Source organism: Rattus norvegicus, chromosome 11, assembly GCF_036323735.1.
Source record: "Rattus norvegicus strain BN/NHsdMcwi chromosome 11, GRCr8, whole genome shotgun sequence".
NCBI classification, from domain to species: Eukaryota; Metazoa; Chordata; class Mammalia; order Rodentia; family Muridae; genus Rattus; species Rattus norvegicus.
In genome coordinates this window covers 70,093,767-70,120,977 of record NC_086029.1, presented here as the reverse complement: position 1 = coordinate 70,120,977, position 27,211 = coordinate 70,093,767, and the positions used below count along the sequence as shown (strand labels likewise).

The 27,211-nt window shown below is 41.6% G+C and overlaps 1 protein-coding gene across 4 annotated transcripts in view; it reads right to left on the bottom strand.

Annotated features, from left to right (window-relative positions):
• Positions 1-374: 374 nt before the first annotated feature.
• Atp6v1a (ATPase H+ transporting V1 subunit A) overlaps positions 375-27,211 on the bottom strand; it is a 53,804-nt gene continuing 26,967 nt past the window's right edge. For all 4 annotated transcript variants that reach the window (XM_063270767.1, XM_006248348.5, XM_006248349.5 and 1 more), the window contains exons 4-15: positions 26,543-26,757; positions 26,130-26,267; positions 24,716-24,867; positions 22,349-22,511; positions 21,596-21,704; positions 16,890-17,012; positions 16,692-16,806; positions 15,205-15,268; positions 14,008-14,211; positions 5,833-5,927; positions 3,880-4,051; positions 375-2,577 (exon numbers count right to left, since the gene is read on the bottom strand). In XM_063270767.1, coding sequence (XP_063126837.1) covers positions 2,485-2,577; positions 3,880-4,051; positions 5,833-5,927; positions 14,008-14,211; positions 15,205-15,268; positions 16,692-16,806; positions 16,890-17,012; positions 21,596-21,704; positions 22,349-22,511; positions 24,716-24,867; positions 26,130-26,267; positions 26,543-26,757 — 1,643 coding nt within the window. In that variant the 3' untranslated portion in view covers positions 375-2,484. The remainder of the gene's footprint in view (positions 2,578-3,879; positions 4,052-5,832; positions 5,928-14,007; positions 14,212-15,204; positions 15,269-16,691; positions 16,807-16,889; positions 17,013-21,595; positions 21,705-22,348; positions 22,512-24,715; positions 24,868-26,129; positions 26,268-26,542; positions 26,758-27,211) is intronic.

The following is a 27,211-nucleotide window of genomic DNA, read 5'->3' as shown; positions in this document are numbered from 1 at the left end:
TGTGCATCTAGATACCACATCAGAAAGCTACAATGGATGTGAGTAAATTGCTACATTAGATCTAAAATTGTTTGCATTACAACACTTAGTTAAATTGACAAAAACTGGAATGGGCATTACAGATTGTCTCTAGCTCCCTGATAATGGGAAATCATTCTGCAAACTGTATCTCCCAACCGCCCTGTGCTGTGACTGTAGGATGCGGTACAGGCTGTTGTGTATGTGCCACAACCCAACTGCAAGATGCAAGTACAGGTACACAGGGAAACACTTTCAGGATATACTGTGACAGTAAATCACAACACAAGGTGCAGTGTTTTCTCAGAGCTCTTGGCCCTACTCCCCCGCAAAAAGAATAAAAAGGGAAAGAAAAGTTAATTTAAATCCACTTTTTATTTTTCATAGATTTTAATAATTATACATTACTCTTAACATAAAGATAGTGAAATCTTAAGGATAAGGAGGCAATTTATATAGCCTCTTCTATTCATTGTTCAGGATGGAGCTTTCCAAAGGGCATAGGTATGAGATTTAACACTGGAAAAATACATATGAAACTTGTTTAACCGGCTGCACTTAGGACCAGGCACAGCACAATAAATAGAGAACTGCATAATCTTTTAAAAAGACTGCTATATTTTAACACATCCTTACGAAAGAAGCACTATCAGTGAACAATCTGAAACTCTACAGTGTGGGCAGAGGGAAAGTTACCGTGAAAATCTGAGCGTTGTTTCTGTAACTTCTTCACACTCATACATCAACAGTCTCAGAGGGAGGAAGAACGCACATCTCAAATCCAGGACAACAAAACACACTTGGTCAAGTAGTTTCTTGGGATCATTCATTCTGATCACAAGCCTAGGTTGCTGGTAGGTGTAGGCAGACAGGTTTTGAAATCTTTCTCATCTCCACTAGTCAGGGCTTCTGGATACGAAGCCATATTGGAAGCAAACTGATTAAGCAGCACCGTTAATCCACCTCTCAACAAGTCATTGCATAATCCATATCTGATTTAATAGTTTTTAAATTGTTATGTGGAAGAATATCCTTCTTGAATAGCAGTCTATCGTGTAGACATGCACTAGCAAGGATTTACACATTACATCTGAAGTGTATACTATGTCTACCCAAAAGACCATAAGAAATGCACCACCTAATAATTTAAACAACATACCAAGGCTTAAAATAAATACTTTGTCGTTACGCTTGTGTACTTGAGAGTGTTAGCCATGTTCAATCCCCTTCCCCTCCTGAAGAGGTAGCATGGCGCCAGCATTATCACCCCGGAGAGTGAAGAGGGAGCACGATCTCCAAGCTCTCAGAAGCGAGCCTCGTTATGCAAATATGGAATTATTATTTAAACACACCAAAACAGCAAGACAAAAATCGATCTTTTTTTTCTTTTTGTTTTGTCACCAGTTAAATTTAAGAACCTCTCTCGTCTCTATTAACAGATAGGAAGCTTCAGGGACCAGGTACTTTGAGGAGCTTTCTGAGCCAGTGAAAGAAAACAAAATATTTCCTGGAACTGGTAAGCTTGCTGTTTTCAGAGTGTCAACAAGCAAACACACACGCCACACACGTACCTCGTGAAAACAATGCCGCTCTGGCCCCCGGCCACACTGCCTGCAGGCACTGCTGCGTGTCCTTGTGGTATTCTAACCCACACCCTCCCCACTCTGAGCTCATCTGACTAAATATAAGGAAAATGGCTATGATGTGGATCACATTTTCAATGATTTTTAAATTGTACTTAAAAAAAGATTTCCTAGTAATTGAGTATATAAAAGTCCTTGATATTAAATCTCTCAGTGAAATAAAATATGCTTAAACAAGACGATGTCAATTTAAGTCTGACCACCTAGCTCTCTTTTTACTTTCACACTTTCAGAGGGAACTGATTTATCTATTACGTTCAGCCTTGCAAACGTCTGTTAGGAAAACAAAATAGTTCCCAAGTGCGCCACAAACAGTCCTGATTGATACTGGGGAAGCTACAAATAATTGGAACATTAATCTTTTGTTTTTTAAATGGAAATACTTCCTGCAAAATGGTTACTCAACAAACACTAAGTTGCAAGTGGTCTAGTTTCCTTATGTACCTGTCCACGGTATGGAGATCTGGCCTTCCATCCCCAATAGAGCACATGCAGTAGTCCTGTTTACAGTTTACTGGAGAGGAGGGAAGGGGTAGTCACCTTACATACAAGTTTACAGAACGTATATGTTACAATGTGTATGTTACACTGTGTATCATATGCACTACATTCACCACTTCAGACAAAGGTCAGGAGCTCCTTCAGACAGCGGAGCACAGGAATGTGTGTTTTATAAGACCTACCAAAGAAACAGCAAAATGAACGAGAACGCACGAGGCACTAGTCTCAAAGCTGCACAATATGGAAGCAAAGGGTTGGAGATGAGAAATTCAGGAAAATATACACATATGAGCTGCGGAAGAGGAGGAGAGAAGTCACAGTTCTAATCTTCCAGGCTACGGAATGCGTTCTGCATATCTTCAAGAAGCTGTGCGTAGTCGGCCTTGATCTTTGCCTCGCCATCCTTCACTGGATCCTGAAAAAGAAAACAGTACAAATTTACCTATGGCAAAGGACTTTCTAGATGTGTGATAGGTGATTTATTAATATGGAGTGCCAACTTACCTTGAGGACACTGGTAAGTCACAGGTAAACCCAACTTTCTTTACAGTGGGAATGTGCAGCTGGACTAAAACCAAACCAACACTTCATTTCTGAATTTTGCCTGCTATTGACCCACAATGATCAAACCTTAGCGATGTGTAAATTAGTGGGAATCTTGTAGCATCACACATTAGATGTGTGTATACAACACGTGGAAGTTAGAATTCAGATGAAGTGAAGCATGATCAGTAATCTAGTACAGCTCATTAACTGGATCCAGGCCACTGAGGTTAGCAGCAAGGGCCATTATCCACTAAGTCACCTTGTGGCTTCTAGACTTGGACCTCTGTTTCTGTAGCATAAATATACCCAAAGCATCATTTTTAATGGATGATTATTATATGTGCTTGTAAATCATGACATGAGAAATAATGAAATGTAATCTAATTCATCAAACACTTTAAACTGCCAGTAGCTAAGACAGAGACAAAAATTAGGGTTTATTTTGGATATGATATACTATAATCTTTTTTTAAAAACGCACATGTGTGTGTCTGAGTGTATATCTGTATATCATTTGTGTGCAAGAGCCCTTGGGAGTCAGAAAAGGTGCTAGATCCTTGGAATTTCAGGAATCTACCATGTGGGTGGGGTGCTGGGATTGCACATAGGCCCTCTGTAAGAGCAGTAAGTGCTCTTACAGACGACCGTCTCTCAGCCCCACAGAAATGACACTACAATCTTTACCTATGGAGTTCCTGAGTGAACAGAGCCTGGAAGGCTGTTTTGGTTTTATGCAACCTAAGCAGCGTAAGATGAGAAGTGTGCATGAGGGGCTCAGAGATAAAGCCTTGCTGCCTTTTCAGAGGACCCAAGCTGAGCACTCAGTACCCTCACTGCATGCACGTACCAGCTGCAGGTGTCCAACACCTACTTCTGGTCTCCACAGTCTCTACACACCTGTGGCACATATATGTATGACAAATGCACATAGATACATAAGTAAATTGAGAATAAATCTTCAACAGAAAAGAAAAATGCAAATTTCATACCTCCAGTTTGGAACTCAAATAGGATAGAAAGGAAGAAAAAGGGAGGAAGGGAGAAAGAGAGGAAGGGAAAAAAGGAAGGAAGTAGGGAGGAAGGAAGACGGGAGGGAAGGAGTGAGGCAGACGGTGTGGGAAAGAACAGTTGGTTTCTTACTAACAAAAGCTAGAGTAGAAAGCAAATATACCTTGAATTTCATGGAGGAAAGTTTATAGAGAATCTCCCCCATGTGCTCACGGATAATGGACCATGTGATCTTATTGTCACTCTGGGCGGTGGTCTCCACAGCCCGGCGGGCCATATCATAGAATGAAATCATGTTGGACAGCATCCCCACCGTCTTATAGAATGGACAGAACCTAGGGAAACGAACAACAGGGAGTTAGCAAATTCACATCTTCACTACATGGAATCTAGCTACGGATCCCTAGCCATTTGTTTCTGTAGTATACATTCCGCTGCCGGTCACTAGACGATACATAAGGACTGAAACAGTGGGGTAAAGACAGTTAGATGGCGCACAGGGACATGGATATGCATGTACTGAGAGGATGCTGACTGTTCTGCTGAGACTGTCAGAAGGCTGGGGCAGGACTGCCCCACTCTAGTGACTAGTCAGCAGTCGGTTTGTACACGCAATTCAGTACGTAGCTCAAATAGTAAAACAACTGAGTAATGGAGACCCCTTGTGACCAGAGATAAGGTTTAAGGAATAATAACTAGGGAAGCAGAGAACTGAAAAGTTGCTAAAGTCACCCCAATCTCCCCCAATCCCGCACCCCCGTATCTCCCTCCCTCACTTTTTCTCACTGGCAGGGAAGCTGTCATTTCCCTCCATACCCACAGTCCTCTGTTTCCTTTAAGTATACTCATTTTTATGTACCCATACCTTTTAAAAGCATACAGAGACAGACAGACAGACAGACAGACAGACAGACAGACAGAGACACACAGATATACACACAAATACTCAATTCCATGTACCTTATTATAATTTTTCTAAAGATTTCTGCCTGTTTTCTTCCTGTAGTGGTTCCATTCAGGACAGAACAGGGTTCTGAGGCTGACACACTGGCCTATTTTTTACTTGCCCTACATTCTGATCAATCCTTCTATTTGCTCAGCTTTCATCTTGGGTGTCAGCCCTTGCCTTTCATCTTCTGAGAGCCTCTGCCGTCCACTGCTGTGAAGCTCTGAATGCCACACTAGCTTCTAGTTGGTCCATGAGCTTCCTAGGATTCTGTCTCTAGCATCCACCTTAAACCATAGGAGGAAGGGACACAAATATGTGCTACTGTGCTTCGTTTTGTGTGGATTTGGGGGACTTAAAACTAGGTACATAGGGGCTGGGGATTTAGCTCAGTGGTAGAGCGCTTACCTAGGAAGCGCAAGGCCCTGGGTTCGGTCCCCAGCTCCGAAAAAAAGAACAAAAAAAAAAAAAAAAAAAACCAAAAAAAAAACACCTAGGTACATTGAGCCATTTCCCTAGTGCGCTCTCTCTCTCTCTCTCTCTCTCTCTCTCTCTCTCCTTCTCTCCCTCTCCACCTCCCTCCATCCCTTCCTCCCTCTTTCTCCCCTTCTCTGTCTCTCTGTCTCTCTCTTTTTTTTTATGGAGTCAAATACGATTAAAGAGAGAAGGGTAGCTTAAGACAAAGGACTCAAATTCTTAATGTTTAAAACAGGTTCTCTTGAAAATGCCCCAGCACTAGTAGAGAATATGCAAACAGAAAAGCATGGGGAAGGGGTGGAAGAAGGTGGCGGGGACACTCAGCAAGATTTCTTTGTAGCAAGAAATTTAGTACTCATATGAAGTAAGGCAGAGGAAGCACAAAACAAATCCTTAGGCGAGGCTGGTAGAAAGCAGCAGGGAAGAAAGCTGAGGCAGGTGATGCTCCCCCAGGTCTGCACACAAAGCCACAATTCACTCTAATTATAGATGGGTGTGATGAAAATACTGTCAGAATCTGACTACCAAGCAGACTGAGGCAAGGGGCATATTAGATGTCTGCTATGAACATATAAAGTAAGCAATATACTGAACCAGAACGCACACATATGAGGAAGCTTCACTGTGCAGGTGGCTCTTTGCTAAAACACAACAGAAACTCCTCAAAGAAGGGAATCAGGGCGGCGAGCATACCTGTCATAAGGAGTGTACCCATTTTGTTGTAGGAAGTCATCTTTGATAAGTTTTGCTACCTCCAGGGTGATTTTATCTGTCTCTGCTAAAGACGCCTAGGAAAGAAAAGGATACCTTAAGAAATTTACTCCATCGCATGGGATCCATGGTAACAATCAATTAGCAAGTATACATCAACATGCAATCACTTATTACTAATAAATACCTTTATGCTTTTTAATAGTGGTAAAACGTCACATAAATATGAAATCTAGCATTTAGCAGATAGGCATAGTGGCTCACGCCTATGATCTCAGTATTTAGTCAGCTGAAGCTGAAGGATTGCTGTGAGTTTGAGGCTAGCCTGGATAGCAAAGTGAGTTTCAGGCAGGTCTGAATTGAACCTCTCCAAGTTCCGCAGTATAAAGCACAATCGCATTGCTGTGAGCTCTTTTTAAACTTGTCCCTCTTGCACCCCGAAACCCTAGGCCCACAAACTGCACTGCTCTCCTTCCTAGTTTAGACAGCTGACCAGTAAGATCACACACTGTTTGTTCTATGACTAGCTTATTTCCTTTAGAATGCCCTCCACATTTTCAGTGTTGCAGCATATGATACCACCACACTGAACTTACTAATGACGGTCTGTTCATTCACTAATAAGTAGACATTCAAGTCACTTTCACTCTTGTTACTGTGGACAATACTGCTATCAACACAAGTATGCTTTTAATTTTTGAAATTATTTTATGTGTATCTGCCTGCATGTATGTATGCACTGTGTGTGCCTGACTCACAGAGGTCAGGAGAAAGCACTGGATAACTTGGAACTGGACTTAGGGATGGCTGTAAACCACCACGTGAGTGCTCTGAACCACTGAGCCATCTCACTGGCCCTGATTACTTTAGGAAAGCATCTAATGTGTATGTGTGTACAGCGGGGTGTGTTCAGGTGCACCATGTGTGCACATGGTCCCAGAAGCAGAAGAGGGTGCCAGATGCTCTGGAACTGCTGGACGTGGGTGCCGTAAACAGAACCTGGGTTCTCTACAAGAGCAGTAAGTACTCTTAATTTCTGAACTACTTCTCCAACGCCCCCTTTAAATTTAGTTATCTTTATTGTATGTGTATGGTGTTTTGCCTTCGGGGATGTCTGTGTCCAGTGTGTGTGCAGTACTTGGCAGAGGACAGAAAAAGGGGCATCAGATCTTCTGGAACTGGAGTTAAAGGCAGCTGTGAGGTCCCATGTGGACGTTGGGAATTGAATCCAGGTCCTCTGGAACAGCAGTCAGTACTCTTAACTGCTGAGCCAACTCTCCAGTATCTAAGCTCTACATGCTTTTAACATGTATTTTCTTAGAATCATATTCAATGATTGATTCTATTTCTCCCTTTCCTCCACCACTCCCTGGTCCTCCCCCACCACCCTACCTGTTTTTAAAGTATTTCTCAATATCCTACACTGTCTATTACTCGAATCCAGTTTTTAAGTCTGCTTGACAGAAATCTAAACAGTTTGCAAAGTTACTTTGTTTTTCACATTACAGGCTGTTTAGAACTATGGTGGATACTAAGTATTCACTTATGCAGTGCTGTTTTATTGGTAAGCTAAGTTATAGAGCCTCAATCACTAAGTATCACTGCCTCAAATGCTGTTAGCAATCACCTGGGCAAACATGAGATAATACCATTGTCGCTGGGTTCACTAACAAGAGGAGAAAGGTGCCAGTCCTAGAGTTAGGGAAGAAGCAAGACTTTCATAGCTTTCTTTTCAAAAAATTTCTTTCATCTCTCTTTCTTCAACCACAGGTAAATCCTTTAATCATGTTTTGTTTTAAATGATACAAAAATGTATATTTTATTTTGTGAAAGAATTTTCATTATTTAAAGCATTCTCTGGTGCTTTGACATGCTGATTTTAAGATCCACCATGCTATTCTTTGCTACATAATTCATTCCTTTCAACCTTGGCAATTTCATTCTGTATGCACATTCTCCATTTTTTTCCAGACAATAGTTTCTCTGGAAACTTTGTAGTTTCTCTGTAGTCTTAGGTATCCTAGAACTCCTTCTGTAGTGCAAGTTAGCTGTGAACTCTCAGAGATCTACCTGTCTCTGCCTCCTGAGTGATTACAGGCAGGTACCACCACTGCCTGGCTGAACCCTCCATCTTTTTTATATTCTGTCTTTGCCCTCAGTAGAGGGCTCTCCAATTTCATCTCATTTTCTACCTCTGTATCTCTCTGCTGAAGACTCAAGGCTTAGTAGACTGTGTCTACTAAGGCCACTCCAGATGACACACCCATCAATTGTACGCCAGTCCCAGATCCCATAGTGCTTGGCAATACCCAGATGTACAATTTTTGCCATTCAAACTAGTATAGATTGTTGTATCATTGCTGTTTGAAAGATTCACTATAGCTCTGTAATATTTCTGGTTTCCTTTTTACATCTGTCCACTCTATCCTTTGGTTATATTTTAGACAGCAGACCATCAATTTTACTAAAAACTTCATTATATTTATGTTGTGTGTATGAGTATTTTGCCTGCATATATTTCAGTATGCTCATGTGTACCCAGTGCCACAGAGGTCAGAAAAGGATAATTGATCCCCTGGAACTGGAATTACAGACAGCCATGTGAGTGCTGGGAACCAAATGTGGATCCTTTGAAAGAACAGCAAGCGCTCTGGACCACTGAGCCGTCCTCCAGCACCACCACTGCTTTCTCTTGTTATATTTAAGGAAAACTGCAGAAGTCCTTTTCTAATCCTACACAACAAAGAGAGTCTTAGAAGATTGGTTTTCTTTAACATTTATATATTATGTATCTGTGCATACACACACACTCACACATTTATTTATTTCTATGGGTGTGTGCATGTGTGCATGCCATAACATGCACGTGGAAGCTAGAGGACAATCTTCTGCAGTTTCTTTTGCTACCACGTGGGTCCCAGGAATTGAACTCAGGTCATTGGCCTTGGCAGGAGGTGTCTCTATCATAGATTTGCCTTTTCTAAGGCTGCAGAGATGGTTCAGAAATTAAGAACATACACTGTTATTTCACAAGATGGGGATTTGATTCCCACACCACCTCATAACTGACTGCAACTGTTTGAACCTCTAGCTCCCAACACGTGCACTCTCATGTACACATCCACATACAGGCAGTGATGAGCTGCCATGGAGTGCTGGGAACCAAATGTGGATCCTTTGTCAGCATGCACCTCTTGGCATCCCCAATACTGTCTGGGTTTGGTGTCTGTATATGAGATGGATCCCCCTAGGTGGGACAGTCTCTGGATGGCCTTTCCTTCAATCTCTGCTCCACATTTTGTCTCTGTATTTCCTTCTGTAGTATTTTGTTCCCTCTTCTAAGGTCTGAAGCATCCACATTTTGGTCTACCTTCTTGAGCTTCATGTGCTTTGTGAATTGTATCTTAGGTATTCTGAGCTTTTTGGTTTTTTTTTTTTTCATTTTCCATTTATCAATGAGTGCATACCATGTGTGTTTTTCTGTGATTGTGTTATCTCACTCAGGATGAGATTTTGCAGTTCATTCCATCTGCCTCTGAATTTCATGAAGACATTGTTTTTGACAGCTGAGTAGTAATCCATTGTGTAGATGTACCACATTTTCTGTATCCATTCCTCTGTTGAAGTGCATCTGGGTTCTTTCCAGCTTCTGGCTATTATAAATAAGGCTGCTATGAACATAGTGGAGCACGTGTCCTTGTTATATGTTAGAGCATCTTTTGGGTATATGCCCAGGAATGGTATAGCTGGGTCCTCAGGTAGTACTATGTCCAATTTTCTGAGGAACCTCCAGACTGATTTCCAGAATGCAATCCCACCAACAATGGAGAAGTGTTCCTCTTTCTCCACATCCTCGCCAGCATTTGCTGTCATCTGAGTTTTTGATCTTAGCCATTCTCACTGGTGTGAGGTGGAATCTCAGGGTTGTTTTGATTTACATTTCCCTGATGACTAAGGATGTTGAACATTTCTTTAGGTGCTTCTCAGCCATTCGATATTCCTCAGCTGTGAATTCTTTGTTTAGCTCTGTACCCCATTTTTAAAAGAGGTTATTTAACTCTCTGGAGTCTAACTTCTTGAGTTCTTTGTATATATTGGATATTATCCCTCTATCGGATTTAGGATTGGTAAAGATCTTTTCCCAATCTGTTGGTTGGTTGGAAGCTTTGCAATTTTATGAGGTCCCATTTGTCGATTCTTGATCTTAGATCATAAGTCATTGGTGTTCTGTTCAAGAAATATTTTCCTGTGCCCATGTGTTCATTGCTCTTCTCCACTTTCTTTTCTATTAGTTTCAGTGTATCTGGTTTTATGTAGAGGTTCAAGATCCACTTGGACTTGATCTTTGTATGAGGTGATAAGAATGGATCAATTTGCATTCTTCTACCTGATGACCGCCAGTTGAACCAGCACCATTCTGTCTTTTTTCCATTGGATGGTTTTAGCTCTTTTGTCAAAGATCAAGTGACCATAGGTGTGTAGGTTCATTTCTGGGTCTTCAATTCTATTCCATTGATCTACCTACCTGTCCCTGTACCAATACCATGCAGTATTTTTTTTTATCACTATTACTCTGTAATACAGCTGGGGGTTAGGGATGGTGATTGTTTCCTTTCATACCTAAAATTTTAACCTATTTGTAGTTTACCTTTGTATGTGGAAATGAGAAGCAACCCAATTTTATTTGCTTCAGACACTTAATAGTTTTCCAGTGCTGGCCCAAATCAACCATACTTTTCTCACTTGCTCTGTGACACATTGTAAAGTATCAAGGATCCAGATATGAAGTCTACCCCTGCTCTGTCTACTGGTATGCTTGTCAGTTATCTTGCCAGTGCTACACTGTTTTTAATACTATAGTTTTCTGTTAATACCTAATAAGAGAACATCCCTTTCTTATTTACTGTTGTTTTATTTTCCTAAGAGTGAATGTCTAGGACAGCAAATGACTACTGATTTACTCAGAAGATTCAGCTACAGTGGGCTGAGATGCAGCTCAGTAATAGAGTGTTTCGTATGCATGGGGTACAATCTCTAGTGTTGAAATATGAAATCAGCTAGAAATGTGCTCGGTAGTGCACTGACTTTATAGTTCAAACAGAAGTGGTTTATTATCAAACATGTATTTTAGTGCATGTATATGTGTGTGTGAGTGCTCATGTACATGTGTACACGCTACAGAGGATTGTGGAGGCCAAACAACAACTCTGAAGATTCTGGGGACTGAACTTCAGGTCACCAGGCTTACACAGCAAGTGGATTACACAGCTGGGCTTCTTTCTGATTCATGGAACACCTGTTAATCCACTCCAAAGTGTGGACGGACTGTTTTCAGATAGTCTTTTCCTACATTAATTTAAAAATGTTTTTGATAGAAAAATTACATTTTTACTTCGTTCATAGCCTCCTTTTTTTTTTTTTTAATTTTTTGAGACCTGAGTCTAAAAACATAAGCAGGTTTTACTCTGTAGCCTCTGGCTGGCCTGGAGCTATGTAGACCAAGCTGGCCTCCAACCACCATACCTCCACCAGCCTCTGTCTCTCAAATGCTAGGACTAACAGCATGCCACTATGCTAGCTATGACCTCTAGTTTTCGATGCTATTGTGAACACTGCATGTTAGTATAAAATTTCTCTTGGCTTCTGTTTATCTTGAATCAAGACCACTCATCCAACTCTTACTAATTCTGCTTCTCTGTTATTCTTCTATTCAAGATGAGGACATTTACAAATAATGACATTGTAACTACATGTCATTAGTTTTTACAAAGTACTAGTTACTTCTTAATGTCAACTTCAAACAAGTTAGAGTCACCTGGGAACCTCAGTTGAAAAACATAATCGTGGGACATTTTCTTGATAAATGATTGGTGTGCGTGGGCCCATCCCACAGGGATGGTGCAACTCTGGGTGATGGTCCTTAAGCATGGCTTCTGCTTAGCTCCTGCCTCTACATTCCTGCCCTGATTTAGTTCCTGCCCTGACTTCTCTCATTGATGGACTGTTACCTAGAAATATGAGACGAAATAAACCATTGCTCTCCAAGTTGCTTTTGTTCATGGGCTTTATCACAGCAATAGAAACTCTAAGAATATTTCTTAATTGAATGAAAAAATTTCATTATTTAGGACTTCCATATTAAACTGAACAGTGATAGTAAGCATTCTAGTTGCAATCTGGGTGAAATGTCTCTGCCCTGTTTTAGGGAAAAGATTCCCATTTCAGTATATTAGTGATGTTTCCTTTACTGTATGTAGCGTGCATGTGACTGTGGAAATGTACACGCCCATGTGGGGCAGAGGAGGACATTGTGTTTCTTCCTCTATCACGTTCCCATATTCCCTTGAGAACCAGTTCTCATTGAATTAGAAGCTTGCCCTTTGGCTAGGTTAGTAGCCAGTGACCCTGCAGAACCTGCTTTTGTCCCTCAATATCAGTTATAGGTGTGCAGCCGTCCTTGGCTCTCTGCATGGGTGTTGGGGAACTGAACTTAAGTAAGTGCTTCAGTTGCACAGCAAGTGTTTTATCCACTGAGCTATCTCCTCTGCTAATGTTTTTTTAGTATTTATTTCAATTTTTATTCATGTGTATGCTTCTATGTCTGCTATGTGTATATGGGGATATGCAGGTCAGAAAATGGCGTCAGATTTCTGAGAACTGTAGTTAAGGGTGAGTAGCAAAACATGGGTGCTGGGAACTGTGTCCAAGTCCACTGTGAGAGCAGTGAGTGTCTTAAGCAGCCGTCCAGCCTTCTTGCTCCCATGTTTTATTTAGGACAGTGCCTTGTTATGTTACTTGGGCTCAGGATTACAGCTTTCCATTCCATGTCCCCAGAAGCTGTACAATACAGGCACGCGTTTCCATGAGGTTAGCATCTTATTTTTTACAGAGTTACAAAGGTCTTCTATTCCTTGCTTTGTAAGAGATTTCTAAAATTAGAACAGCAAACTTCAAATATTGTTTACATACTGGTTGAGGTGTCATTTTCCTACATTTATTTTTATTATGTTTTCCATATGGATGCACACATGTGCATCTATGTGTAAAAGTGTGCATGTGTGCAGGTGGTGCCTGTGTGTATGCATGTGGAAGCCAGAGGCTGATGTTAGATGTCTTGCTCAATTGTTCTCTACTGAACTCGCTTGGGATTTCCCAGCAGAGGGTGGCCCAACAAGCCCCAGGGATCCCCCTGCCTCCCTCCACACTGCTGGAATTATATATACTCACCAGCGCATGTGGCTTTTCATACAGGGGTTCTGATCTGGACTCAGGTGCCTGCGGCCGTGCAGCATGCACCTCACTGAGTCAGCTCCCCCGCTCCTCATGACACATTCCTGGGTCACACTTGCTACACTCTGCCTGTTCATGATGAATTGTATGTGTATGCCGTACTGTGTCTCATAAGTGAATATTTAATATTTAATATGTTAGCTATCTAATAACATTATCCTAGTTAGAAAACACTAGGAGGTTGCTTTATCAGATGTAATAACATAACAGGCTGTGGCGTGGGGGCACAGCCCTGTCATCCTGCACTTGGGAGGGACAGACAGGACTGTGAAGCTTGGACTACAGAGTCCAAAGGAGGGAGGGGTGGGAGAGAAGTACTCAGTCCTGGCTAGTTCTCTATACGACCTGAGGAACCAATCAATTATGAGATTTACAGTGACTCACTTACTTACACCGCCTTCCTCTGGACTACCCAGATCTAGGGAACAGTATGTAAGTCACTTACTGGTCCCATATCAATTATCACAGCAAGTGGAATCTGACCCTTTGATGTCCAACTGTAGAGCTCCTGCAAAGACTAAGTTAATGGGCCTTAATTTCATATCTAATTTGATTGGTGATGGGTGTCTTGTTTTCACCTGTCATGAACCCAGGACAACGTTAAATGCTATATGAAATTTTAAAGGCCCAGTTAGTTTAAAAAATATTTCACATTTAAGGTCTTTATTTTGAGACACGATCTTATAGCCACAGCCCACACTCTTCTGGAATTTACTGTGTAGCACAGATGGGCCTCAGACTTGTGGCCCTCTCCTGCCTTAGGCTCCTGAGTGCTAACATTAGTCAGGAGCCATTCACCAGCCAGCCAGGCACCGGCACAGCAAAGTTTCACCAACCTGTATGGCACCCCAGTGCAGCCCCACGCACCTTTCCCACGAGCTGCACGATTTCCGCCAGATCCTCCTCTTCCTGCAGAATCTCCTTAGCTTTGGTCCTCAGAGGCACGAACTCTGTGAAGTGTTTGTCATAGTACTCGTCCAGGGCGCGCATGTACTTGCTGTAGCTAATGAGCCAGTTGACGGACGGGAAGTGCTTGCGCTGAGCTAGCTTCTTATCCAAGCCCCAGAACACCTGGTTTAAAAACGCGAGTTAGGTTCTTCTTCAAGGTAGTGAGTGCATCTGTCCCTAACAAGTGCTCTCTAACTTCTAGGGCCAAGTATGTATCATATTAGCATACATGAATATAGCTGCAATATTAAAATGTGTAAAACCCAATCTTAACTAAAAAATAAAATCACGTCTCCATTTTCACGGTGGGTGACAAGTGTATCAAATGTGATAGTAAAAAGGAAAATGGGTGCAGTGGAGATGATCACGGTGTAAGAAGAACAGAAGGACCAGTGGGTTTACTGAGATGGAACAGACATTTACCTTGATTAAAGTCCTTGAAATGATCTGAGGACCTCAAGTAACTATCACGTCAATTAAAATTTAACGTGATTTGAAACTACAGGTCTGATTCACACACTTTTTAAATTTAGGCTTCTTTAATCATTAGCTATCCACTAAAATTGATGCCTTGACACAGGTAAACAGCTGTCTAGGCAGAAACCACGTTCCCCAACCTTGCTCTCAGCTGGCCTATTTAACCACAGAGGGTAATGACTGTATCGCTTGGGAGTCCACAGTTCACGATGTGATGTCCCTTTTCTCCCGTTGTCCCCTGGCAGCAGCTAGGTGCAGACTACCAGGCCAAGCACTGGGAGAGCAGCGAGAGGAGCCAGGCACTCCTGCATGGCCAGAGATGCCCACTCTCTGACGGCACCTTGGACATCCTGGCACTATGCAGTTTGGGGCCTATTTAGTTCTATACCTAAGAGTTAGTTTATTGGGTAGGATAACTCTAACTAAAGAAAACTTTGCTACAAGCATGTATTTCAGACTTCTGTTACGTTTAGTAGAAACTGTGAAGAACTAAGAAAAAACAGAATGTACTAAACTGTCACAGTGTTAAGGACTCTATTAAAACAGTTTTTAAATTTCTGCCAGTTCTTTAGTTATTAAATTAAATATCTGAGGATCACTTAGCTAAATCAGCTGGGGTGTGGCAGAGGGGAAGCATACCTGAACAATACCCAGAGTAGCAGATGTGACTGGATCAGAAAAATCACCACCAGGTGGAGAAACTCTAGATTAGAAACAAAATATAACCATTAGGAATGTTATGTAAAAAAACACAAAGACACCAAAACACTTATAAAATAATATATAAACATCAATTTTTATAAAAGTTAATTTTGTTTGTTTTTATTGCTAGAAATGGAATCCAAAGCTTTCTGCTTGCTAAGCACACGAGCTAGCATCACACTATACCCCGACCCTATTACAAACAGAAAACCAAATCCAAACCCATCGCTGTGTGTGCATCTGCAGAGGTGGTGCATCTGTATCATGGAGAACACGTAGAGATCAAAGGACACCCGTGGGGTCTGCCTTGTTTGAAACGGTTTCTTGTTTGCCCTTGCATATGCTGTGTCTGTCTTGGAAGTTTCTGGGGACTCTCCTATCTCTACTTTGCATACTGCTGTAGGGGGCGCTGGGATTTTAAAGATGCCCTAGGATATCCTGTTTTCAGTGGAGTCTGGGAATTCAATGTGGCAAACGTTTAATCTCGGAACCCGTTCCCTAGCTCCCAGCCTTAATGTCTGCATATGTATAACTTTAAAAGGAAGTGACCCCTGGAAGGACAAATCTTGTTGAAAATAAAAATGACAATTTATTGAATGTCACCTAGTCTGAGAAATGAAAACCGTTATTTATTGTAATTAGTTTCATATTCTAATAAAAAGGATGAAATGGGAAAGTTCTGAGAACCGTAAGGCTTTATGTAGTAGTCATAAATCTGTCCTTTGTCCTTAGCATGAGGTAACCTCCTCCTAACATGCCTTCAGTTTTTAAAGTTAGTCCTAAGACACAATGAATTTACAAAGTCGTGGAAATCACACCCATGAAATCCAAAGACACAGAGACAGCCTGAATCACTTCACACAGTGCCTTTGAAGCTCTCTGAATGCAACTCTGCCTAAGAACCTCCACTCCCAGAGCAAGGTATATATCCTCCCTCCCTCCCTCCTCCCTGCTCAAGGTATATATCCTCCCTCCCTCCCTCCTCCCTGCTCCTGCAGGGGTGTGTGTGTGTGTGTGTGTGTGTGTGTGTGTGTGTGTGTGTGTGTGTGTGTGTGTGTGCTGCTTCCAAAGTGGGCTGGCTGCCTAGAAGTCCCTCACCTGTTTCCACTCCCTATGCCTGGCTCTGGGCTTAGAGGCATGCATCAACATGCATAGCTTTTTTTTTAAATGTAGGTTCTGCAATCTCAGATCCTCAAGCTTGTGTGGCAAACACTTTACTGACTGAGCAATCTTTCTAGCCTTTCTTTAAAGTAAGTGACGTCCTTTTTCTTTTAGAAACCAACAGCACAAGCTGGGCATGGTGGGACCTGTCTGTTGGGAAAGGCAAGACAGCTAGTCCCAGGCCAGCATGCACTACATGGTAAGCCCGTGTCCGCTCTAAATAAACAAATACATAAAGGAAAACAAACGGCTTGGTTGCTTACGCTCCTACAATGCTGACACTCCCTTCTCTCTCAGGGTTTCCAAGACATTTCACTCTGCCTGCTCGCTCATAGAAAGAAGCCAGTCGGGCACCAAGGTATGCAGGGTATCCACTATCTGAAAGACAAGAAGAAAAGTTCAAAAGGAAGCTTGAAGGCAGCTCTTAATTTTTATTAGAGACAACCAACCACTAGACTCACCTGCAGGCATTTCAGCTAAGCGACCAGAGATTTCTCTGAGGGCCTCAGCCCATCTAGAGGTAGAGTCAGCCATCATACTGACGTGGTACCCCATGTCACGGAAGTATTCTGATAGTGTAATTCCTAAATAGAGAGGAACACTGTTAAGTTATACTGTCAGAAAACAAACTACTGGCTTTTCCTGGAATTTTACTTTACAAAGTTCCCTAAGAAACTTTAAAACAGGCACATTAAGTATCTTGTTAGCCATTTCCCCAGGTTTATTTCTCTAGGCACAGAGCTGAGTCATACTTCCAAGCATCTTTTCCATTTAGATAAGACATGTAACTGACCTCGATGAAAAGAATGTGATTAAAAATGCTATGTTGCATGGCCAGGCATGTTATACACTTTTCTAGCCTTCCTAAAGCCCTCAAAACATGTGCTGAAGTCTGAAGAGCCACTCTGGCCTGGGTTCATCACAGGCTGAAAAAAAAAAAAAAAAAAAAAAAAGAGTACCCCAGCCACGGCTATGGCAACTGTGAGTGGGGGATGTTTGTGTGTTTGGGAGCAAACTCAAGCTCAGAGATCCACCTGCCTGTGCATCTCCAATCGCTGGGACTAAATGTGCCATGGCCAAGCCCACTCCACACAGGAAGAGGTTTTATGCCCGCTCTCTGCTCAGATAATTAATCCGGAAAGACATTTCCGAGCACCACTTGTCTATCCTATACATCAAGCATGCATACGTAACTAAACTTGAGACAGCCTCAAGTCTCTGACATGCAGACCCGGTCCTGTCCTACAAAGTAAAACACCAAGAAACAAAGTGACTGGGTCTTGTTATCTGTCTCAGCCAAACTTTTCCAATACAAGGTTCTAACCTATTAAAGTGGAATAACTTCTAACCTATATATTTGTAATATATTAAAGGAAATAAAATACATATAAGTATCTTCCAAAAACAAGTACTATACACAACTCTAAGACAATAGAAACATACAGTTATGTCTGTATTGTCAGAGTCGCCCAATGCCCCGACTTTTGTTTTAGCAAGAACAAAACAAGCTCAGAAGCAAAGAGAAAAAGTCACTGTAAACCAGCACTTTATTTTGTACCACACCATGACTCAGAATAAAAGATACTAAGTATAAGTGGTTTTAAAAACAAACCTTTAAAAAACTTAATATTTAGGCTTAAAAACACAGTAAAAATACACCAGATACTCTAACCTAATGTTTAGAACAGACTTTTTTTTTAAATTTGAGATTTATTTATTTAATATGAGAACACTGCTGCTGTCTTCAGACACACCAGAAGAGGGCATCAGATCCCATTACAGATGGTTGTGAACCACCATGTAGTTACTGGGAATTGAACTCAGGACCTCTGGAAGGGCAGTCAGTGCTCTTAACCGCTGAGCCATCTCTCCAGCCTCTAAAACAGACTTTTTAATATAAGCCCAGATGTGTTTTAGGTCTATGATGAAATGCTACCAACACTTGCACGTTCATACTAGATACTCTGTAGGAAACACAAATAGACACGAGTAATCAAGGACTCACTAATGCCCTACAAACACTTTTCACTGCCTACAATAAATAAATAAATAAAAACAATGAATAACTCAGACCAAAGACAGAAACACCAAAACAAAAAGATGAGGGGTGATGTATCTGGAGTTTGATCCCAGCACGGGGTGAGGAGTCAAAAGACAAACTAAGTTGCACTCATAGACTCAAAAAGAGTAATTATCTTCATTGATCAAAGAACTCGGATAAATCAATACGAAAGATGATTACTATCCTAAAGGAAAACTGACAGCAGGCAGTTTTTAAATGGCTGATGTCATGGGAAAGAGGCCAGTCCATTTTACATATAGACTGACTAGTATGTAATTCAGCAACAACTGTTAAAAGTCAATCATCCATTCCAGGTGCTAGGTGCTTCGTTCAGTTGCTTCATGTTTTCTGTTTGCTAACCGGATTAGCACTGGTGAAGATGAGAGACAAACTCTCTCACAGTTACCACACCGCTTGAATGGCCGTCAGAGTTAAAGCATAACCAGCGTGTGCTGGTTAGATGATTACTGAGGCTGGAGAGACAGTGCAGCAGTTAAGATGGCTCTCACAGCCCGTTCAGACTCCAGTGCCAGCCGGTGGCCCCTAACTCCAGCTCCAAGGTCTAATGCCCTCTTCTGGCCTCTGCAGGCACTGCACTCATGCAATGCCACCCCAGAATTTAAAATACAAGCATCTTTATAAAAAAATGTTTCTGCTCTATCCAATGAAGGAACACTGCAGCCATATGAGAGATGAGGTAGACTTCCCATCTTAAATAGTACATGAATATGCCACTTTCTTCTCCTTTTCATAAGTTATAACCAAACAAGAAGAGTAAAAGACAGCACTATAGATCCAGTGTCTAAGGCGAAGATACACTTAGCCCTAAGCTAAAACAACAGGGAAAAGATCCAAATGCGTGAAAACTGATCCAGGAACAGGGAAGCTTCAAGGACTCACTGAGGTGACACAACTCGAATTGAGCTCTGTGAATGGGCCCCACATGCTACAGAGCAGAATGGCCGGAGTAGGAGCTCCCTGGGCCTAGGGGGCATGGAGGAGGTGCAGAAAGATGGAGGAGAAACACAGTACGAGCAGGTGCTCCCTGTCTCCATGACACAGCATGGGTGCGGCAGGTAGAGGAAAGGATTCGCTACCAATGGCTTGCTGAAGAGAAACAGTAAAATAATTACACAACTGCGGGCCATAACAAATTCCACAAGTAACCGTGAAGAATTCCTGTTCCACTGCACCGGCCACAGCCAGTTCCACCCATCTCTCACAAAGCTGAGTAATGGTCCGAGATACTTAAATAAAAACAATGTAGAAGGAAGTACGGTGATGGCAAAAGTGCCTGCCAAGGACCAGACGAAAAGTGTGGCCCAGTGAACTACCTGGAAGAAAACCAAAACCAGTATGGAAATGTAGGCTTCATTAGAGGCAACACTAGGAACAGACACTACACATTGTGTGTACACATGAGAGTCTACATAAAAGACAGGACAGGAGATGGCAGACCTGGAAAACAGAAGGGCTCCAGTATGTCTATGGAGGAAAAGGTTGCAGATACAACCTCAAATCTCTCAAAATAAAAAAACAAATTCACAGACTGACAGGGTTCATGGCTTAGGAAGGAGTATTCAAGCTATCAACGCTGCCACAGATCCTATGAAAGCTATGAGACTTCAAATTTAAAGAGAAATTCCTTGGACCAAGAAAAGTCACTTCTAAAAGGGGGAAAATCATTCTCAGATTTTGCTCCCAATATTTACTGCTTAAATAAATGTTCTCAGGCAAAATAATATTGATCTAAGAAGTTTGTACCCAGCCAAACCACCGTTAAGGTTTGAATAGACAGTCCTTTTACCTCAAAAATTAAACCTGTTTTTTCATGAACAAAGTAAGTATTACTATAGTAACCCATGAAGTCTATGAAAGTCAACATATAAAAACTACCAGGTTACAAAAAATTTTGGTCTAATCATTTTAGTTCAGAAATACAACTGTTAAAGTTTAAAGGCAACAGGGAAAAAAAAAACCCTGGAAAGTTATGAAGAAAGCAAGAGTTCAAGGAAAATGAAGATTTCTGTGAGTCTTTCTTGCAGAAACTTCCAAAAGACACATTTAATAAAACAAGAAATAACGAGAGAAACTAAACTAGCCACAGGGAACACTGGCTCCATTTAGGGAAGGCCAAAGTCTAAATAATATTGGCTCTCTAGTTCTAGAACAAAATAAAGAGTTAATAATTCCTAAAAATGGAGAAACAAAGGCCCTAAACACTGAGGCTGAAAGAGAAAAGACACAGTATAGCAAATTTCTTATCTTTCATATTCATATAGTATTCATATAGTACGATGCTAAAATACAGATGGATAATAAAATTAAGAAGGTAAACATATTGCTTTATGAGTGTTAAGAGACGTGGAAGTGTGACTGTAGCTCAGGAGTGCTTGCCTCGTATGTGCAAGGAAGGCCCTGGATGTGTTCAACAACAGTAGCAAAAGGGCAGGGGTGGGTGTGCAGGGTGGGTGAGTGTGTGCAGGGGAGGTGAGGGTGAGCAGGGGTGGTGAGGGTGTGTGTGGGGGGGGTGGGGAGGGTGAGCAGGGGGTCAGTGAGAGAGAGGAGGAGGTGAAGACGACCATCTGGGGCAGCTCACCAAACATCTTACGTTTGGGGCTGGAGGGATGGCTCAGAGGTTAAGAGCTTCTGCAGAGCACTTGAGTTCTGTCCACAGAACCGAGCCGGACAGCTCACAACTGCCTGTAATTCTAGCTCCAGAGGATCTGACATGCTCTCTGTCCTCCAAGGGCACACAGACGTGTGGCATGTGGATAAGATACACCACACACGGGGCTGGGGATTTAGCTTAGTGGTAGAGCGCTTACCTAGGAAGCGCAAGGCCCTGGGTTCGGTCCCCAGCTCCGAAAAAAAAGAACCAAAAAAAAAAGATACACCACACACCCACAGGCATACACACTCTTTTAAACAATTTTATGCTTATTTATTCGTAGATACACATAATAAATCAGATATTTCTTAAGATAGGAAAGTGATTATATGGGAGTCTTTTAAAGATGAAGTTCTTTGGGAAAGAAAATTTGGGTGCTAGTGTTAAAAGTTGAGAACAGGTGTTAAAGTCTTTTCGTCCAACTCCTAACTCACCAGTGTAAATGGAGGCCTCTCTTGCAGCCACAGGCATATTGGAGGTATTGGCTACCAGCGCTGTCCTCTTCATGATGGACTCTACTTTACCATCAACTTCCATAGTGAGCTAAGGGTGTAAAATCCATCAGTGAGCTCCAGTTTAAGTCCAACACGCTAACAATTTAGTTTCTCCCACTTAAACATTGTAACTTGTTTCTGTTTAGGACCACCCCCATCATGCCAACCTCTCTTTCCTGCTCCACAGGACTCTCTGACAAATGGGCAATTTCATTTGGACATTTCAAATGAACAAAGGAAATCCATTCTTTTACGAAAAAGGACATGCTACTACAGTAACCTAGACCACAGAGCCCATGTGAAGTCTCACATTTAAATGTTCAGTTTCTCACACTTTGTTTTTCAGACAGTGTCTCATGTAGTCCAGGCTAGCCCTGACCTATTGACCCTCTGGCTCAGCCTCCCAAGTACAGGAATTAGAGGCACATGCCACCATACCCAGTCAAAATATAATTTTTTTTCTTTTATCCGCCTTATTTTTCTCTTAAGTGAGCATAAAGAAGAGAAACTTCAAAGAATTCATTTTCCTTTTTTAAAATATACAGATTAATCAAAAATATAATTTAAAATTCTTTGAAAGCATCTTGACAACCGAAAGCACCATTCTTGGCCCATGGAGCATAAACTATTGTCAGTGACAGCTGACATGCAGATCTCCTCCAGACGGTTATGTGGAGTCTTCTGTAGACAGACCTCAGGGAAGTCCCGGAGAACTTCTGACATCTCATTCCCTCTTTCACCGCAGCCGACATAGATAATCACATCGCTGTTGGAGTACTTGGATAGAGACTGGGAAATCACAGTCTTCCCACAGCCAAAAGCACCTGGAATAGCAGTAGTTCCTCCCTGAACACACCTGAAGGGCAACAGAACAAAAATCAGAAGAAATGTTTATTATGCTGTTGGCTTGCTAATGTATGCTGCTAAACAAAGTAGGTAACTGATAGAAAAATACCTGTAAGGTAATTACTCTGAAACATTTCTATACACGCAGAACATACTGTCATAATTATTGGCAACTCCTTTGTGCCTAACAGCATGTTTTAAGGTGGATGTAAACCAGGTGTGACGCGGCATGCCTTTTATCTCGGCACTCAGGACGCAGAGGCAGGTGGATCTCTGTGAGTTTGAGGCCAGCTTGCTCTACATGGTGAGTTCCAGGACAGCCAGCGTTACATGGATTAAGCAAGTCTTTAACAAAAGAAAGATGGACGTGGCAGTTATGCCTATATTCCCAGCATTTGGGAGGCTGAGGCAGTAGGATTACCCATGAATTGAAGGCTAGCTTAAATTACATAGCATCCCAGGCAAGTCTGAGGTACAGAGTGACATAGTATCCTGAAGTAACAAAAGACAACTTAGCACGTGTTTTCTTCTGATTAGCCATCGTTATCACGTACAGTGGGTGGAAAGTGGAAGTGTGCTCCATAAGACACCGAGGAAGGGTCTTCAGAAGCCATATGAACGCAGGCAGGTAATAAAATAGCCTGAATGACATTCCTGCTTGCACAAGTCTGTTCACTGAAGAACACAAGTGCATCTCCTTCATAAGGGGTAGAGAAGGGCCTAGGAAACTTACATCTTGTCATAAAGTTCAGTTTAGTCAGGAAGAGTAATAAGGCCACCCTGAAAGAGCCCAGGTCTGAAGGAGGGCAGAGTATACTTACAGGAGGGAGACCTAAGAAATACTCAAGCTTATAGGAGTAGGGAACAGGGGAGAACAGGGTGTCCATGTCAAGGCAATACTCAAAGCTGTGACAAATTAAAAATGTATTGTTCGGTTCAAGAGACCAGCAATGCTAAGGGCAGGACAGAGCTCCCATGGGTTAGAGGAGAAGCACCGGTGTCATGTGTATTCCTCAGGAGTTTACCATGACAAGACTGCAGGGACACGTAGAAAGGATAAACTCTAACACTGGCCGCTCCTCTCCTCTTCCCTTCCTTTCTCTCTCACTAGACAGGAGACTTATGAAAAGAGGCAGAAGAGGGAGACACACTTGAGGAACCCAGATATGTAATGAACCCCAAAAGGGGAAAGAGAGAGGAGGGAGGTGGAGCTTCATAGTGCCTGATTTCTCAGTGAAGAAGAAACGAGAAGGAGGAGACGTGGAGTTGAGCATCTGAACTACACAGAGAAGCATGAAGCAGCCGCAAGGCCAGCAGACAATTATAGTGGGGGAAGGGCTGCCATGGCAGTGTGGTCAGAAATCAATTTCTCGGATCATCTGGTTGCTCTCAGTGGCGTGTGCAAAGCAGAAGGGAACAGCTGGACGGCTCCACAGTTGGAATTTCGCCAGGTGAGTTCTGGCAAAAAACAAAGTTTTATTATACCACTAGGAACTACTCCTAAGTTTCAGTCTGTGGAGTATATTCTGAATAATGGACACAGACAGGAGGCAATGAGCACAGAAGAAGTCAAAGCACAGAGGTCTCTTCGGGAAAGAAACAGGGAGAGCTCCCCAAAGAGCCAGCTTCAGTGAGAGTGCAGGGGAGGCTGCTCAGCTCAGCTAGGTGGCAGGGGCCTGCTTGGCCAGTGGGAGGCACTGACTTTAATGATAAATTTATAGTGATTCAAGGTTGAACAGAAACCAGGCATTAAACGATGAGGTCATTGTAGAAAATACAGCGGCATACAGTAAAGCCACGTGTCTAACAAAAGACAGTAAAATTTTCTAAGCCAAGAAAACAGAAAAGAGCACACTATAAATTACTACCCGTGACAGCATACGGAGTCCATTTGACTTTAGAAATTAACGATTTACAGCAATGCCAATTTATTAATTCTAGGACAACTTAAAGTTACTTATATGCTTTGTCACAGATAGTCTTTTGGAAATTTTATTTTTCAGGAAGTTTTTTTTAAATACAATGTTGTTCGGGACTATAGAGGAAAAACCTTTGCCTCTTAATTATTGGCAACAGATGTAACTAATTCATCATACTTGCCCTAGATAAAACCTATCGCTGTATTTAATACAGAGAACTCATATCTGCAAGGATTACGAAAAGGCTGGTGCACATGATACCTTGGGGGCAGACAGTGGGAGACAGCAAACTTACGGGAAAAGGGCATCGAGCACTCTCTGGCCAGTAAGCAAGGGGTGGTTGGCTGGCAGCTTTTCAGTGACAGGCCGCACCTGACGCACAGGCCACACTTGGACCATGCTCAACTTCTCCTTCACACCTTCAAATTCAAGCTCCAGGACGACATCCTGTTAAAACACACAAATGTAAGGCAGTAAAACTTTAAGGGTGGCTAAGTCTGTGAGTCACTCTTCTTCCAAAACCCAAGTAAGTAAGCTCAGGTTACTCTCGTGGATAGAAGGCTGATTTTATAAGAAGGGAGGTGTATAGTTCTTGTTATGTGTCTTTACATATAGTCATACTTCTTTATACTGGGTGCATCACCATCTCACTGACTAATATAAAGTATGGTAGGAAGTCTTTGGAAGGAGCACATCAAGTAATAAAGAGCTACATAAATTGAACAAGCACGACAGGTAAGTCTTAAAGGCTATACATGTTCCCTGGATTAGGGAAAAGTGGAAGGAAGTGTGAACTTACCTTTCTCCCTTTTTCATTATCACAATCATATTGCTCTAATTTAGAAATACATTCTAAGAGTCCCAAAATATTATTATTTTTATTTTTTGTTAATATTTTTAAAAGGAAGTGATAATATAACAACATCTATGAACTGTTTAAACCACTCACAAGTAACTCCAAATTCCAGAAGAAATCTGTAGTCTGGTTAATATGAATGGTCTGTTCCAGGGCAAGTCCTCCATTTAGAATGAGCAAGTCTCTAAGCTAGTGAACAAGTCTAGACAGCTGTTGTAGAATCTCAAACTGACAAGTGTTCTCTACATGTTATAAAGCACACATTTTTGTAAATACTTTTGAAAAACTGCTTATTGCATTTTACTATGGGGACATTACATGTTATCATGGATTTCTCAATAAAATTATATGCCTATTTAGAAACTGCTACAACTCTATTGTCTGACACTCTGCGACTATAGGTAAAATAAACTAAGTTACAAATGATACACTCAAGTAAGAACTCATATAATCTACTATATAATTAATTATGTGAATCCTGATTGACAGTTAAAAAATCATGTTTATTCTAAGCCTGCTGAATGAGATATAGGCAAACCCATCAGTTAAGAAGCTAGGAAATGTCATATTTCTTTTTAAAAAGGTATATTCTTGTTCTTGTATGCTCAAGTCCAGGTCTAAACAAAATTACCCTTAAAAATGGCATAGCTCAGTGGGAGTGAGTGCCTAGCATATGAGCCTCTGGATCTGTTCCCTATCATCATGAAAATAAGTAAAACAATGAATAAGTAAACAGCACAGGAGTCACTCGGAACTTCCGTTCTAGAAATGCTTTAGCTGCTGCAGGGCACTAAAATGGTAACTGCCATGGATGAGCAGGTGCTGTGGAGAACAAAGGCCAGGCAGTACTTACAGAGGCATCGTAGTTCCCAGGCGGTGCGATGTAAGTCACACTTCCTCGGCTGCGTGGGGGTAGCATGATTTTGTGTTTGATGAGCGAGTTCTCATTGACAATCCCATAAATATCTCCACCAGTGATATGACTACCAACCTAAGGAACAAAGGCACCCGCCACTTAATGCTCAAAACCAAAACAAAACACCCCACACCCCCAAGCAGACATACCCTTACTTTCATAATTTAAAATCACTTGCCTAACTTATAAATAAAGCATTAGTTCTACAGTCCAATAAGTGCATTAAATATTAGACAGTATATCCATGCTTTATGTTTATTTGAACTAAGACTATAAAATAGTTCACTAAATACACATTTCATTTCATATTCTTTCACCAACTTTAGGAATTTCTGGTTACACAGACATACCCGTAGGTTTTTGCTGGGTATAAACTCCCATTTGATATCTCTGCTAAGAGCAGACACATTTACTCCTCTGGGGATGTAGATACTTTGGGTCTGACTGCTGATATCCGATAGAGGTCTCTGAATACCATCAAAAATGGCTCCCATAATGCCAGGACCAAGTTCTACCGAGAGAGGTTTACCAGTGCGGAGTACAGGGTCTCCAACAGAGACACCAGCTAGGAACAGCAGTTAAGGCAAACTTTTTTTTTTAATATTTATTTATTTATATATATTAACACACTACTAAGCAAAGAAGAGGACATCAGATCTTATTACAGATGGTTATGAGCCACCATGTGGTTGCTGGAAATTGAACTCAGGACCTCTGGAAGAGCGGTCAGTGCTCTTAGCCGCTGAGCCATCTCTCCAGCCCTAAGGCAAACTTAAAACCAAAGTTTGAAGATACTATGAATAGGAAATACAAGTTTAAAAAGGAAATGACATTTAAGAAGAAGAAATAGTAAGTCCCAAGGTTTCCCAGATCTTTGACATTTCAGCAATATTTTGTAGTCTCTAAGGACAAATAAATACCTAACACTTCTGGTTATTAAATAATCATATCCAAAGAGTTTAATCAATATGTATATCCTAACAACTGAGTGTCCGTGAAAAAAATGGTTTGTAAACCAA